The sequence below is a fragment of the Magnolia sinica genome, chromosome 7, assembly GCF_029962835.1.
Source record: "Magnolia sinica isolate HGM2019 chromosome 7, MsV1, whole genome shotgun sequence".
NCBI classification, from domain to species: domain Eukaryota; kingdom Viridiplantae; phylum Streptophyta; class Magnoliopsida; order Magnoliales; family Magnoliaceae; genus Magnolia; species Magnolia sinica.
Genome location: NC_080579.1, coordinates 9,072,494 through 9,089,622, shown reverse-complemented (window position 1 = coordinate 9,089,622; position 17,129 = coordinate 9,072,494). Strand labels below are relative to the sequence as shown.

Here is a 17,129-nt window from a genome sequence, read left to right as displayed (position 1 = left end):
GCCCTAGATCCATTCAAATTTTCATTTTTGGGCCTGAGCCCTCCCCATTGATGACCCTCAACTTCATCAAATGAGGGCTATCCGAAAGTTGGCACCATGGCCAATCTTATTGGTGGGCCCAATCACTGATCACCCTTTAAAGGCCCCCATCATATTCCACCTGGACACGCAGCTGACGGCGGATCAAGGGTGAACAGTGTGGACCCCGCTAATGATGTGGACCACCATTTTCTCTCAAATTTCCTAGCTTAAGGCCATCCATTAACTGCTGTTTTAAAGCCCCGCCGATCTGAACGGCGGGGATCAAACAGACTAAGATTTTCAAACCACTGTCTATCTGCAATTAGGCCCACATGGTGAACGGTCCGATCGACCATTTGATAGCCACTTGCAGCATTTACATGCTCCAAGCCTCCAACATAACCACCAACAGTCCATTCTTCTTCCTAACTAATAAGATATACAATGTTCAACTAAGCAATTATCTTAGCCCAATTAACTAGACGTGGGGCCCACTTTTGGTCATCCAACCATAATTACAATCAGGTTGCATCAACGATGGAAAATGCCCCAAAATTCTCCCTCAGAACATGATCCCAATCGTCCCACCAATTCCATATTTCTCCATACTGGATCATTGGATTCAACTGTTCATTTGCAGAGCAAGGATCATCCAAGAGGCATGGCCCACCCCAAGATACAACCCATCAGATGAACTACTTCACAAAAACAAAAGGCGGGCCCCATGCACTTCCCAAACCTGTACACCTCACAATGATACATTCTGACTGGAATTGCATGAACAAACATAATAAGAGCTTACCTGCTACGAGCTCCGGCTGAGCCAACGGTTCGAACCATGCTTCTCCTGTGAGTAAACCAGACCAAGCTCCTTACACTGCTCTTCGTCTGGGCGCAAGCTCCCCGGGACTGCACCAAAAGCACGCCGTGCAGCTTCAATCCCAGAAGCTGTGTAATGAACAAATGCTGACACATCTTCCATTTTCCTCTTCAAGTCTGCCATCCTCAACGACAATGCTGCAAACCGTGACGTCACTGCTGAAGTGGGTCTCTCTTTAAAGGCCTGATCGAGCTCAGCGGCCTGCACAAACCTCTCCGTGGCAGCCTCCCACGACAGTTCATGCCTCTGGTCATCAGTCAGTGGAGCTGGCTCATCAGCCAGCGCCGCGCGGGTTGCTTTCACAAACTCATCTCCACGATTGTACATGCGGCAGTTGGGGAACTGCTTGAAGAAATCGTTGGAAGGATGGTTGGCGCAAACAGCGATTTTTCCCATGGCCAGTGCTTCTGCAGTCGTTGTGCAAACCACATCAGTTGTGCTTGGATTCAAGAACACTTTGTACCTGAAGAGGGAGTGAAAAATAATCCATAAATAGCTGTTTGACTAAATGTTTAAAAATCTGTTTTGGCACATCGTATCATTCACCACTGATACCAGTGCATTGCCTAATGCATACCAGTTTTTGACAATACTTAAAACCTTGATTTGATCACCTCCTAAGAATAATTAAACTTGAAGGGTGGCCCACCCAACCTGACTGACCTGGCTTTGGGCCGGACTCGTGTCTCACATGCATGGTCCAATCAATTTTTGGGTTGGGCTTGAGCTTAGTTGTTTTAACCCGACTCGACCCAAACCAGCCCAGCATGACCGAACCGACTTAATATGTATGTGTAATAATACCCTACAAATATGCCATTCAAATCGTCGGTTGGGCCAGGCTCGGGACATGGGTCCTTTCAGTGTCAGGCAGGTGAGACCCATGGTTCATAGACTTGACAGGCCAACTGCGGATAGTTGTGGCCCAAAAATATCCGAGGTTGGATATAAAATACACAGTTAAGATAGGCCAATGATCATAGGATCTTCCAACCAAGGTATTCAATAATGGTACGATGGCAGCCGTTGAACTGTTACATTACAGTGGATTGCCCTCTTTTTTGTTTTGAACATGTTTATGATAGTATAACAGTCCAGTTGTTTGGTAAGAATGCTATCTCAAACTACCTGATGATATTATTAACTTGAAAGGCTTAGACTGACTTCAGAAACCCTATATTTAGTTTTCTAATATCTAATATCAATGATTCAATAGGGTCTTCTTCTCTTGGCTCGGTGGTAGACGCTGTGTCTCATCTCTGAGGTCACAGGTTCGAGAACCCATGCATGCGTGGGGTGGTCGTGTGTGTGTGTGTGTTTCTCACCTTTCGAAAAATAATAATAATCAATGATTCAATATAAATCAAGATTATAAGAGCATGAATTTAATGATTAGATAATTATATATTTATATTTATATAACTATTTGAATGCTCCCAAAACAGGCTGAAATTTTTGTAATCCATGGAATTCATCCGACTTATACATATCACTAACCATTTGACACCATGTCCCTCAAGAAATTTGAAGAAAGAATTAAAAATTAAAATTGGGCATACAGTGTCGAGCTGATTTGGGACTACTTGAATGCCCCAAAAACAGCCCGAAATTCATGCAAATTATGTAACTCATTCCACTAATGCATATCCCTAACCATTTGACACCATTTCTCTCAAAATATTTGAGAAAAAATAAAATAAATTTTGGATTAATAATGTTGGGCTGATATTGAACTACTCGAATACCCCCACAACAAGCCAAAATTCATATAGTCCATGGGATTCATCCCACTAATGCATACCCCTAAGCATTTGATGTCATTCCCCTAAAAAAATTAAGAAAAAATACAACCAAAATAAATGAAAAAAAATGAAAATGTGATGAAAAACACTGATTTAGTGCATGCATACGTAGATCTAACTCCACACATGTATATGAATCATCTACACTCCAAATATTTTGCAATTTTTTTTTTAAAAAATGAAAATTGATAAAAATTATATAAAAACCAACATTTAATGATAAAAGATTATACAAACATGGTCAAATTGAATACAAAATCTAGCAAGATTTGGTTGATTTGATAATACAATGTTGAATCAATAAATTTGCAGCAAGAAAAGAAAAAAAGAAAATTTTCCTAATTTTTCGATTTTCCCCAAATTCAAATCCAAATATTCGATTCTTCCAAAATGACTTCAAAACTCGTGTTTTAATCTTCTGGGATAATCGAAAATGGATCGAAATAGTCCAAGAAGTAAAAATGTCAAAAAGTGAAGGAGAAATAGGAGAGAGTTGAAAAAATACCCCAAAATGAGAATTATACATGCACTAGTCATAACAGCCCTGGGCTGTTATGCAAGGTTGTAAGGGACCGTTAAGGTCCAAAATATCTGACAGACTGTAATGAACCCATACTGCGTAACAGCCCCTTCCATTTCCATTACATAACCATTTTTTTGAATACCTTGCTTCCAACACCAAACAATTGGATCCTGCATGTACCAAACCATGACTACACACAACCTCTTGTATCAGAGCCTATGCACTTTTTTCCCTGTATTGACAAAAAATCAGGTCATTCCAAAACCCAGGTGGGCCACACAACATGAATTTTTAGGTCTTAGGCATGATTTTACATTGTTCCCTGCACTGTGGCCCACCTTAGTTTTAATCAGCCTGAATTTTTTTTGTTTCTACAGTGATCATGAGGGGGAGAAAACAATGGGTTGGGTGGATCGGAAACACAGTTGAGGTAGGCTCCACAGCAGCCTGGTAGCACCACAAGTACCATTTCTGCACACCTCCCAAGAATAATTAAACTTGTACGGTTCCCTTTATGCAGAGGAATTGTGGGTTCTTGATGCACCATGATTAGAAGCGTTCTCACATGCATGGTTCATAGACCCGATGGGCCAGACCACAGATAGCCGTGCTGCAAAAATCTCTCAGGTTGGATACAATTAGACAATTAAGATAGGCCAATGACCACAGGGTTAGGATCTTCCAACATCGAACCGTGGGTCCCACATGTTCCAAACCATGACCAGACACAACCATATGCATCAGAGCCCATATCCTCTTCTTATTTTCATATGTCAACAATAGCTAATGAGAGGTGACGGGAAATCAAATGGGCAATGGCTAACTTACTCATAAAACAAAGGATCGGCATGATCACGCCCCGGGTACACTTTAACAGCCAGTTTCAATTTTCTAGCAGCTTCCTGGACTTGATCCGAATCTCCACCATCCCCATACAAATCCACTTGGAGATCGGATAGTTGGTTTTGGTGGGCTGAGAGAAGTTGAAGGAGCTCTCTGTAGCCTTTGCTCCACACCATCTTCCCAATATAGTAGGCACCCTTGGTGAAGGCATGGTCTCCGTTCTGTTGCTGCTCTTGCTTCCTCTTGCCAATCTGGATGAACTTGGGGTTCACACCATGGACATTGCAGATGATCGATCTTGGAAGATCTTGTGTTGCAGCTGATAATCTTATAACCTGCGGCATCATCAGAGATTTTAATTCAAACAGCAGCATCGACTTTTCCAAAAAAAAAAAGGAAGAGGGAAGCTGGGAATGTCTATTGCACCATGTTCGATGCTAGTGGCTCATCAGCTGCACATAGCATACATGGAAGTCAAGTCAACCTGGACCATCCATCTCAAAGGCCCAATTGCTGGCCATCAATTGGACAGTTATGAAGGAAATGGTGAGTGGTCAAACAGATGGTTGAGATTGTCCAATCAGTGAGTCTCAGGACTATGCTCCATCCACAATGGGGCTTGCAATTTGGATGGTCTGGATTGACGTACATGTATCATGTATGCCTTGTATATGATAGCCAAGTTAGCAGTATTTAATACACGGTCCGGGACCTCGAACCAAAGTCTTAACTGGAAATGATTGAATGAGCAATAAGCATGACCATTTTAGATGATTGCTAGCATCATATGCACCTTTACACACAGCATTTGTGCCAACCTGGTAAGAGCGTGGGACACCTGAACGGTGAATGAAGTGGCCTCATTGTGAAGATGAATATTTGCAAAAACCATACTGATCCACTCATCAGGTGGGCCATCCCTATACAAAAAGAATGGTCAATTTAAAAAACTTACTAATGGTCCACATCCAGTGTAAAAGTTCAATCTTCCTTATAAGCAAACCAGTCGGATCCTTTCATGTATGCACAGGTTAGATGTTACACACTCTACAAGTTGAGATGTGTGCTACATGTGGAGAGGGGTGCTTGTGGGGCTATTGAACAGGGGTGCCTAACCACTGAATTTCTTTTTTTAAATTACTAACAATGCAGATGTCAAACACATAAGAGGTTGGGACAGAGAGAACCATCCAACCACAACCATAGTGACAAATCTCATCCACGGGAATTTCTCAGCTCAGGATTTTCTCATGAGATTTTAAATTTCAAGGTTTTTTCTCAGGATATTATCAAGAAAACTCTTGCTAAAAATAAGAATTTAAAAATATTTATTATAAATAGATAAATTATATTAATACTGTAATACATGATTACATAATGAGTTGTTAAAATGTAAAATTATTTTTACTTTTTATTTTGGGATATTTTTTAAATAAAAATCACAAGAAATTCAAAGCTGCCGATATTTTGCAAATCTTGTGATATTATCGTGATAACATCATTTAGTTTATTTAGTGCAAAAATATCTCGAGAGTTTCAAAACCTCGGCAAATTTCTCACATTGACCACAACATGCCATGCCATGCCATTGCATAGAGAACTAAGCCTTATGAAGAAATGCACCTTGTGGCAGAAGATGTTAACAACCCAGCTGTTGATGCGTTTCAAGAAAAACGCATTCAGCCGTCCATTTTTCTCTCTCTTCACATACTCCAAATAATTCGTATGGACAACCCCTATAACATGCCGGAATTTTTTTTTCCATCTCTGCCCATGATGAAACCATGTAAGATGTTCGGGCTCCTCGAGGACGGCAATGTCAGCCTCTTCATTAGGAATGACTTCAGTAATATCCCCGACAGCTAGAATACTCCCTTTGTCTTTTGCAAACTGCAAGATACCACAAAACATTTCCAAAGAAAGATTAGAAGAAATGTGTTTCTTCTATGTGTGGACTGAACATTGATCAAGTGAACTTGACTCAATGAGTCCCCATCATAAGTCTGGATATATATATATATATATATATATATATATATATATATATATGGATGTTGGTAAAGACCAAGCTGAGACACAAGCCAACCCAGCTGAGCCCTGAGTCCAAACCTTGGGTTTGGACCCATACATGAGATTTCTTGTTTTTCTACTATCAATGCATCTTATAGGGTGTTAATGGGCCAGGCTGCCTGGGAGACCTGGCCCTATGGGTCAAGGGCTTGGGCCCCTAAACTTGGCCCAAGGGCTGGGCGCAGGCTTCAAATCTAAGCCCGATTGCTGGGACCCAGCTAGGCCATGGCTAATGATGAATGGCCCAGCCAGCCTGTTGGTCCAATCCGATCCTTTAGTGGACTACCATTATAATGGTTTAAAAACACTTGTTAATGGTTCCATCGACAGACGTGTAGTTTAAATAGGATCATTGGATCCGGGGTCATGTTTCAATGATCCAAACAGTTTTTATGTAATATTTATTGTGGATGGAGGATGTACCCAAAAAAAAAATCAGAAATTGGACCTATTAAAAATCTTTGTCACATAACTCATTTCCTTAAAAGGCTGGCCCTGGCCCAACCCTTCCCGTTAGGGTCTAGGTCAGGCTAGGGCCAAGTTAAGGGGTTAGGGCTGTGCTAGGGCCACCTTGGCCCTGCCCTAGCCCGGCCCATTGCCAACTTGAACATCTTAAACAAAGCCTACAGGTCCATACCTATTGCAATGCTGAACCCAAGCTTTAAATTCATGAAATTGAACTTTACCTTTGCAATGTACAAGCAAGGAATGACAACTCGTCCAACCTGATTCGGACTCGGTTGAGTCCACTCTGGTTTGGCACCATGAGCTAGCATTGAAATTATGACCTAGTCAGCTCAGTCATCCCCAACTTGGCCGTGACGAGTCACGGCTCAACTCAGGACTGAGTCAGTCCGAATTGCCTTGTCATAAAACCATAGGTACAAGCAGATGACACTATGGTGATTTCTGGTTTGATGAGGAATTCAAGTTTTTAAAAAGAATTTGATTAATTTGCTAGGGTTGCATCAGGTGTCTTCGGAATGCATAAAGGTGAAATTGACTTCCACTCAAAACTGATACACCTCAAACAAGAATATTGTTTTGGGGCAGAAAAGGCAGAGAGGTGATAGCCTGCCTGATGCCATCTTTGATTCCCAACTTGCCCCAAATGCAGGTGCTGAATCAATCAGAGGTGACCCCAAATCCACCCCAATTGTGGTTTGGTTTCACTTCCAAACTCACACAAATGATAGGCAGATCTGAAATTTCTGACAGAAAGGACAGCCATCCATCATGAAGCAGCACAGAAAGCCATTGCTATGTTAAGACTTAAGAAGGATGCAATTTTCTGGCCTTTTTGCCCCAAATCCTCCTATAGCCTGATGTGGCCCATTGTAAAAGTACCATATGTGCCCGTCAGACGTGGGCCCTACAGTGAAAAGCAAAGATACCCCCATGTGAAAGGACGCTTTGCCATTTTCACTGCAGGACCTACATATAATAAGCGCATATGATGCTTTTCATTGGGCCACATCAAGCTGCAGTAGGATTCCTGCAACCCCTGATTGCAGGCAATCCGCATCCAAATCAATATCTTATATTTTTCATGTCACGGGAGGAATAGACATTTAGACAGTTCTAGTTTACCTTCCCAGGGTAGAAGCATATCTTAAATCCAGATATAAAACCAGTCCTCTCTTCAAGCCAACAACGAACATAGGTTTCTTGCTCTGAAGGTGAGCTGAATGTAATCCTGTTTGGATAAACTAGCCCTTGATCCTTCAAAGATAGCCAAGGAATCACCAAAGTGATGTTTCTCTCTCCATCCTTTGCAAGATAAGCTGCACGGAACAAAGGGTTGACAGCAGTCCCAGTCATCCATGGAAGGCTCGCTGTCGTGAATATTGCAATATGCTGCTTTTCATCCATCAAGTCATCAGGCAACACCACGAAAGCTAACTGTTTCTCATTATTTTATCTATTGACAACGTGCAAGCCGCATCTTGAACAGAAAGCAATTTTGATGTTCGAGCTGCTTTCAATAAATAGAGATCATAAATCATTAGAAAGAACCATCTTTCGGTATGCATCGAAACTTAAATCATTATCACATATGCTTAAAGCTGACTATGAGTAGAATATCTTTTGAGTCCTTCAGTCTGTACAAGTGGAGCCCTGCTCTGATGGGCCCAACTATGGATGGAACATGAGCCAAAATTCTCCATGATGGGATAATCCTTACCCTTCAATAGGTGGCCTGCAAATTGATGATTATGAGAAAAAATGCAGCCACTCCACATTCAGCAGGAAAAAGAAAAAATTGGAAGGCTAGAATTTCTAATCTGTGTGATATTTTAGAACATGATCCATCCATGGTAGCACCCATAAGGGCAACAGTCTGGATCCCTCGTCCCTGAACCATGAGCCCACTTGTATAAACATATCCTTGGCTCGAGGATAAAATGGTTCCTCCAAAACGACAGATTTTACCAAGAGAGCTTACTTAAATGAAAAGTGCTGCATACAATTACTTGGCACATCATGCGCCGTTTTCTTGCAAGAGAGAAGTAATTTATCTTTTGATAAATCTTTAAATCATTGGCAATCTTCAATTTATTGGTCTTAACAGTAACTGCATGCTTCTTTTGTTTTATGCTTTTGTTTCTCTAGTATCATAAGTTGGGGTTGAACTTGGAACCTAATGGCTGATACATCAGCTTCAAACTAGAAGCTAGAACAAAGACCCTGAAAAATCTTAAAGCCTGTTTGATAAGACAGAAAAGAAAAGAAAAGAAATGGAAAATGAAGAACTTATCCCATGGTGGGAAATTTCGCTATATGTTTGGTTAGCAAAGAGAATAATGGATTTTAATATTTACTAAATGACAATAATGGATTCCACATAGCAACCACTATCCTTTTCCATATTCAAATTCTCATGAACAAGATACAAGATAACCATTGTCTCACAAATATAGGATTTCCACCTGCTATTTAAACAAAACCACCAGAAGAGAAGTCCATGGGAATCCATGTTTCAATAGTACTCATGGAATTCCTCCTTGGATAATTATTACGTTTTCTTTTCCCACTAATCAACAGGCCCTTGCTAGACTGGAAACTAATCTAAAATGCAAGTTATTGGTGGAAAAAAAAAAAAAAAAACTACATACAAATTATTCTTGTTGATGTTAATGGAACTTGGAACTCCGGCCCATGGCAGTGGAGAGTTCCGTTTGTCACAAAAGCTTGACCGCATTATTGCGGAATCACCAAAACATGTGTATTGTCATTGTTCAAACACAAGAAATATATCAAACACATGATTACGCATTTTCATTTCCCTTTGCTAAAGTACACTGATTCAATCTAAAGTACAAGACATGTTAGAGATCATCATCATTGCAGTCTTATCCCAGTGACGTTACAGTAAATTGCAATTTGTAAATTGATGTTTAGACTGGAAACGAGGGCCAACCGTAATTTTTAAATTGAAGAGTCCAATTGATTTATAGGCATACGTTCTCCAATTGAAGCTAGTGATTTCCGTTTATTTGCTTATTCTCTTTATGGCATGCCCCTGACTCACGCATTGTCCTTGGACCTTGATATTATAATTAAGAGAAATGCATTGATACTCTGGCAGAATGTGATGGATGATACGCAGGCAGTTAGAAATTACTCAAATTTGTTTACATGGCCTAAAGTAATCCAAAATAAACCCTCCAAATTGTAAGATAGATCGAAGTCTTATTTGAAAAAACAAGTGTCCACAAATCAGAGGTTAAGGACAGTGGTTTCCACATTCTAGTCGGTTTAATTTGGGTTGATATACGCCATGTGTACCATTTTTAAGTGCCTTCATATCAAGCATCATATGTAGCCGGAGCATCAAATAACTCCATTATAATTCTATGTTCTTTTGTTATTTGTAGAAAAAACAGACAAAATTGTGTTGCATGATTCTCCGTGTCTTGCACATTGGTTGGTGCATTTCCTGTGAGGTTTCATTGATGGATCCAAAAACATTCTCAAAAGGATTCAACTCCAAACAGACAGAGAATACTGCAATCAGGACTTTCTGGCAATAACCAGACATCTTCTCCACCATTGAAAAAGTCTACAGACAGAGGTCCATGACTACTTTAAATGAATTCCCAATAAAGGCACTCACATGGCACAAGACAAATAGTTTTGTCATGGGCAAGGCTCTTCCAAATAAAATTGAAGTAGAGGAGTATAATGGCAATTTAGAATGTTCAATTAACATACTTGCTGATCTTTTTCATTCTGAGACTGAATTAGTAATATAAGATGCCGCTCCACGGAACCTTGACAACTACCAAATAATTGCATTACAGGCTGCTCTCCTAGAATTGGGAGTTTCTGCAGAAGGCAAGAGGGTGCAATGTTTCTGCTTCCCATATTAAAAAGAGAGATGATATAGTGGGCGATGTGGATGGAAACCTTGCCATGCACATAGTTGCATTTGGACTTGTCATCATTCACATGGCCCATCTAGTCTGTCCATTGCATCTGTCTAGTCTTCTTTCATCACTATGAAAAGACTATAGAAATCAGCAGTCCTAAGCATCCGTGACTCATCCATCCTTAATGAACAATCTTGTCCATCAATTTCTGCAATCCACTGACTAGATGGTTTGGATCATCTGGTCATTATGATTTTTTCAAGGCTGCCTATTAAGAGGGGGCTGCACCTAACGGATGGTCCGGATAGGTGATGTGAATTCCAACAAATCCAAATGCATGTGCATGGTTGGTTCCAATGCACTCACCCCACTAGATCATTACTCATCACAATATCTACCCCCTCCTCAAGGTAAGAGAATTATGATACTGTGTTAAGATTGCCATCGAATATGGCAATATGTCATCAAAGGACTGTGGGCTTTGTTTGGGGTGGAAGGTTCAAGGATTGGGTGGCTCTTGATGCGGTAGGTTCAGCAGGTGGTATTGTGGTGATGTGGGACTCCAGAATTTAGGTCGAGGATTGGTGGTGCAGCCTGTTCTCTGTCTTGGTGTTGCTGAGGGATGTGGCTTTGGGTCTCAGATGAGTGTTCGCTTGGGTTGACGGACTGAATTGTCCAAGTCAGCAGGCACAGATTTGGATTCATTCGCAATAAGTAGTTGTTGTTATGATCGCCACGTCAGGTTCTCTGGAATGAGATGGTGGATATCCCAATGGGAGATGTGAGGTTTACCTGGACTAATAGGCAACAACGGGTGTTGAAGTCTACGCTAGATCGGTTTTTAGTGTCTTCGAATTGGGTGGAGAAATTTCCCTTGGTGCCACAAAGATGGCTCCTAAGGTCGATTTCAAGGTCAATCCCTTATCATTGCCTGATCGCCTTGGTGGTGGTGGATGATAGTTGGGGTCCACAGCCATTCAAATTTGAGCTATCATGGTTAGAAGTGGAAGGGTTTCCAAACCTAGTAAAGGAATGGTGATCTTCTTTCAAAGCTGAGAGACATGGCAACCGGGAGGCAAAGCCAGAATCCATCCGTCGCTATATTCAAGCCTTGGACATTAAGGAATGGAATTGACAGAAGAGGAAAAGTCCATGAGAGATAAACAATCTCTAGAATACAGGAACAGATTGAAGGAAGAGGAAATCAAATGATGATAGCAATCTATAGGATATCAAATGGCGGTAGTGATTTAAAGATATGATCGCCTCAGGGCTATACTCCTATGTTAGTTGTTGTTAAGAAATAAGATAATTCAAACTCAAATATTCAAAACTACCGCCACTCCTGTTGCAAGAGAAATCAATTCAAATTCAAATGCTCATAACCGATGCCATTGTTGTTGTAAATTTCCTTTATTGTGTATTTATAATTTTGTCTATATAAAGGAGTGTCCACTCCCTATCAGGATGTGTGTGAGAATTCCAATTCTCATTCAAATTCTCTTTATTGTCTATTTATAATTTTGTCTATATAAAGTAGCCTCCACTCCCCATTAGGTTGTGTAGGAGAATTCAAATTCTTATTACAATTATATGATATCAGAACTTCTTCGATATGCTTTCTTCCTTCTTCTGTTTTTTCTTTTCTTCAACAATAACTACCTTTACTACAAACTCTTCTGATTCGTACTTGGTACTTTACCTTCACCATTTTCTACACATCAAGCTACATGACAACAACTATATGCTTTGGAAATCTCAATTCATACCACTTCTCTTTGGGCACGAACTTATTGGATATCTGAAAGAAAGTGGATTGAAAAATCTCTGAAACCATATAATTGAAATAAGAATTTGAATTCTCCCAAATATAGACAAAATTATAAATACACAATAAGGAGAATTTACAATAAATTTCTGTTACAACAAGAATGATGACTTGTATGTTACAACAATAAATTTTGAATATTTGCATTTGAATCGTCTTATATGCTAATAGTTTTGCACCATTTAAAAAATATGATGAATCAACCGTACACATGTCAAAGTCGTGCATCAATCCAGACCGTCCAACTGTGGATGGAGGAGCATAACTGAAATTTTTCACTGAGAAGATAATGTTAACCATCTGATTTTTCTCTTAAATGTGGATCACTCACTATTTTACTTCTGACTGTCTATTTAATATCCATTAATTGGATGGATAGGATTTCTTGATCAGTGTGATTTTAGACAAATGTTTCTCCTGTTAGAAATTTAAGTGTTTCTTGTACACAACGGAGGATAGAAGAAAACGATAACGAAATGATCAGATCTATCGGGTTCAAGGCTCGACTTGAATAGTCAATTTCTCAAGACAGATTTGCTGTCCTTTTTCTGAAAATTCCAGCAAGTGCAAACGAAGGAAATCTGCAAATTGTCTTCAAGATACAATGAACTCTCAATCCGATTTTCAACACGAAAATTTGCACATTTAAGTGTTGAACAGATCTCTAGTTTTGACACCGATATGCCTTAAGACGTTTAGAAAAAACTCAGCAAGAGATTAGATCGAGAGTAATTGCACAGAAGATGATATAATCTTAAGGATTAAGAGTTTTAGATCGAGAGTAATTGCACAGAAGATGATATAATCTTAAGGATTAAGAGTTTTAGATCGAGAGTAATTGCACAGAAGATGATATAATCTTAAGGATTAAGAGTATCTTCTTCTAGATTATAGTATCCAGGATTTATATCAATTGAAAGGTTATGGATTTCTTCCTGAAGAGGTGCTAAAGAGCCTCTTCAAGAAATCCATACCCATTCACAACAAATAATTGCCTTTCCATGAAAGGACATCACTCTGTCCTATGGCAGTTATTTCTGTACCCATTCAGACAGGAGCAGTTATCCAACAGGAAAAACTATATCCACATAAGCGACACGTGGCATAGGTGCCACATGTATAATCATGTCACAATTACTCTCAATCATTAAAAAAAGGTAATAAAACATCATAGTAGACCCCGGTTCAATACCGGTTGAACCAAGTTTGAACCGTGTGCCAAAAAGACTAAGACCCTTATTGCTCCTTGCAAAAGTGCTAAGTGCACCTAATAAAGTGCCAAAAAGCGCCCAAGCAGCCCTACAGCCAACGCCGTGCATAAGCAAAAACCCCTTCTCTTACCGACTAGCTATATACAATATTTATGGAAAGTTAAAATAATTAATATATTTATTTACTTTCTAAAAATAACTTTTATTTTTGAAATTTATTTTTATTCTAAAAAACACAACATCTCCCACAACTGGACCAACAAATTGGATGGTCAGGATAGGTGTACATCAGTACTTCATGTGGGGAGGATGGATCACCACCATCTTTTTCTAAATGGTGGGTTAGGGAAGGAGATTTTTGGTGCATGGACTATCAACAGTGGGGCTCACCACGAACGGACCCGATCACCGAAAGGTGGGGCCCACTTATGGAGCTGCAATCTCAAAATATGCTAACTGTAATCGAGATTTTCTGCACTAAGAAATGGAAAAAAAGAGACTAAAAATTAAAATCCAAAATTGTGAAATTCATACCTTTTGAAAGAATTTCGCTTCTGAAAATTAGAGTAATTCGACGCGAATTTGAAGAGAATTTCGGAGGAGAGAGAGGGGGGGGGGGGGGGGGGGGTTGGATGAAGTTCTTCACGTGAAGACTGGTAGGCAGCAGAGCAGCGTATTTTATTTTATTCTATTCCAGAGTATTTTATTTTATTCCGAGAGGATGACAGGTAAAATACGCCGGAGGGTGCCGTACGCTTACCAAAGAAATGCCGAAGCATTTCGCGCGGGAAGAGACTGAAGAGCCGATCCAATCAAACACGTGTAAGAAGGACACACGTGTTGCGAAAGGCCGTACCAAGCAGAGTAGGCTGCCACGTGGCAGGTTTGATTGGGAAACGGATTGGCTACTCTCCCTGCCACCAGCCAATGGCCGATGGTAGGTGCTCTGTGGGACCCACCATGATGTATGTGTTTCATCCATTCTGTCCATCTAGTTTTCTAGATCATTTTATGATATAAAACAAAAAATGAGGTATTTCCCAATCTCAAATGGACCACATTACAGGAAACAGTGTTGAATGAACGTCAACCATTAAAAAAATTTTGTGGGCCATAAAGGTTTTGGATCAAGCTGATCTTCTTTTTTTTTTCCCTTCATCTGGGTCTTTATGACCTATTCAATAGATTGGATGTTAAATAAAAAGTACAGTAGACCTTAGGAGGATTTTAATGGTGGATATCTAATCATTATTGTTCTCCTGTGGTGTGATCCACCTGAGATTTGTATCCCTCTTATTTTTGGGTTCAAGCCATAAAATGATCTTTAAAAATGCATGAACAGAATGGATGAAACACATACATCATGGTGGGTCCCACAGAGCACCGACCATCAGCCACCGGGCTGTTGGTAGGGGGAGTAGCCAATCCGTTTCCGTTTGATTGCTCTTCGACGAACGCTGCGGCATCAGACCGTAACCATAAGTTACATCATCACACTATCTCCTGCATGTGGTCATCCACCATGAAGCATCTATAATCTAAACATTAGTTCATCTTAATCATGAATATATTATCAAATATACTTGGAATAAGGTATATGGGAATCCTGTCCAAAATACTTAACGTGGATCATTGATAGTCATTGCGGTTCGCGAATATATATTGTATATTGAAGAAGCATAGTGACCACCGATTATCTACATTGTATATCAGCAAATCAGGAAGGATATTGGCGATCCCCAGTGAATATCGGCAAACCAAAGTATATATCCATAATCCAAAGTGTCTTGGATGGTAATTAAATAAATAAACAATTTCAAATGGGACCACCATAATCTCCACCATTTATACAAACACTACATCCTTCCTTTCACAAACTTTTACCATTTGGAAAAAACAAATAAACTAAAAAAATCTATAAAATAACCACCACACCTTTCTCCCTTTCACCTGGTGTATCAACAATCTACAGTGAGTATTAGCAATCCTCACTGCCTTGGATGGCTTTTAAAACAAAAAAACAAAAAACACACATTTCAACATGGGACCAACACATAAAACAACCATCCAGACAATAAAACAAAACAAATAAGTAAAAAACTAAAAACAAAAACAAACTAGAAAAGGAAACCACCACACACTCCCCCCTTTCACAAACTCCTCCCCTTTATAAACACCAGTGATAACAAGAACAACATATAGAAAATTTTACATTCAACCGCATCATGGCCAGAGAATATAAAAAAACCTCATTTTTTTTCAACCACGACTTCGTCGGAACTTGGCCAGAGTTACATGTGAAATTTTTTCTGAAGATATTAAAATAAATTATTTTATTTAAAAAAAAAAAAAAAAATCTCTTCTTCTTGCCAAGAACTTGCTAGAGCTTAGCCAGAGTTTGTCGTCATCATCAGGAGTTGGATGTCAAACCATCAACCATAGAGGATGCCTGGTGCACCCTTTCTCTGACAATGCAAGGGACTCACCTATTGAACCTCACATGAGAACCTATGTAGGACCCAGTATATAGTTAATTCCAAATTGTCCACATGAAATGGGTTTTAATTTCAGGTCATCAGATGAAGTTTGAGGGCAGAACTCATCACGGATGGACAAGATCGGTGGAAATAATCCAAAATTAATGCAAAATGCTTATGCAGTAATGGGCCATAGACAACTCCAAAAAAAAAATTTGAAATGACTCTACCGTGGGTTCACGGTTGTTAGATTAAAGTGAATAGATGAGATCAACTGATCAAGGATGGTCTCGATCGTTGATTTGGTGGGCCCACGCCCCTATAATGAACCTGAGTTTTTGAACCACATGAGAACTAGACTAACCAAATTAATAATTTGCTTTTATGATTATTAACAAAAACCGAACACTTAGCCTAGTTAATAATGGTACTCTTGGTGGGAGGATAAGTTAGGCGATTTATTCTTAACATTATTGAAGTTTTCGTTTTTGTTAAATTCCACAAAAACATGGTGAAAACTTCAAGATCCAAGGCTCTTTATTTAAAGGGAAGGACCACATGAAATTTTTAAAAAAAATCTTAAAGTTGAGAGCAACAGTAGCAGCAGCAGCGCACACACACACACACACACACACACACACACACACAGAGAGAGAGAGAGAGAGAGAGAGAGAGAGAGAGAGACCCTGCAAAATAGAAACCTTCATTGGTAAGTTTCTATGGAATTCTCTTTATATTTTTCTGAATTCTCTATCTAAAAATCCTAAATCTAACCAATAAACGTGGTGGATTAACCATACGTTGATTATTTTGATCTTTGAAAAAATTTTAAAGGAAAGAGAACGACATGTGTGCGACATTTTGTATTATGGGAGATTAAATTTAAGAAATCCAATTGTATTAATATAGGAAGACTCAAATCTTAGGATCCTAAAGTCGAACCGTGTTAGGACCTTGAATCCTAGGGTGATTCGACTGAGGGATTTCCCACAGCGATATATGAGTAGGTTGGATGATGTCAGAAAAATATTATAAAATAATTTTTAACCAACGATTACAGATTTCTAGATAATTAGGATCCAAGCAATTCCTTAGCTACTT

The 17,129-nt window shown here is 39.5% G+C and overlaps 1 protein-coding gene across 3 annotated transcripts; it reads right to left on the bottom strand.

Annotated features, from left to right (window-relative positions):
* Positions 1-463: 463 nt before the first annotated feature.
* LOC131251007 (digalactosyldiacylglycerol synthase 2, chloroplastic-like) lies at positions 464-14,172 on the bottom strand. Of its 3 annotated transcripts, none has more exons than XM_058251445.1 (5): positions 14,086-14,172; positions 7,730-8,084; positions 5,693-5,959; positions 4,055-4,404; positions 464-1,364 (listed from the first exon to the last, which is right to left on the bottom strand). In XM_058251445.1, exons 2-5 carry the CDS (start codon positions 8,009-8,011, stop codon positions 827-829), a joined length of 1,437 nt encoding a protein of 478 aa, XP_058107428.1. In that variant the 5' UTR covers positions 8,012-8,084; positions 14,086-14,172; the 3' UTR covers positions 464-826. The 3 variants fall into 3 exon arrangements, with proteins under 3 accessions (XP_058107428.1, XP_058107427.1, XP_058107425.1); XM_058251444.1 differs by having other exon boundaries at positions 7,730-8,114; positions 14,086-14,170; XM_058251442.1 differs by lacking the exon at positions 14,086-14,172 and having other exon boundaries at positions 7,730-8,117.
* Positions 14,173-17,129: the final 2,957 nt, after the last annotated feature.

What these genes read in the sequence shown, in the direction of transcription:
- LOC131251007 (XM_058251445.1), bottom strand. Translation starts at nt 8,011, where the DNA reads ATGGATGAAAAGCAGCATATTGCAATATTCACGACAGCGAGCCTTCCA. An exon ending in TATGCTTCTACCCTGGGAAG is followed by an intron (nt 5,960 to 7,729) that starts GTAAACTAGAAC and finishes GGTATCTTGCAG; the next exon opens with TTTGCAAAAGACAAAGGGAG. An exon ending in TTAACATCTTCTGCCACAAG is followed by an intron (nt 4,405 to 5,692) that starts GTGCATTTCTTC and finishes ATGATGCCGCAG; the next exon opens with GTTATAAGATTATCAGCTGC.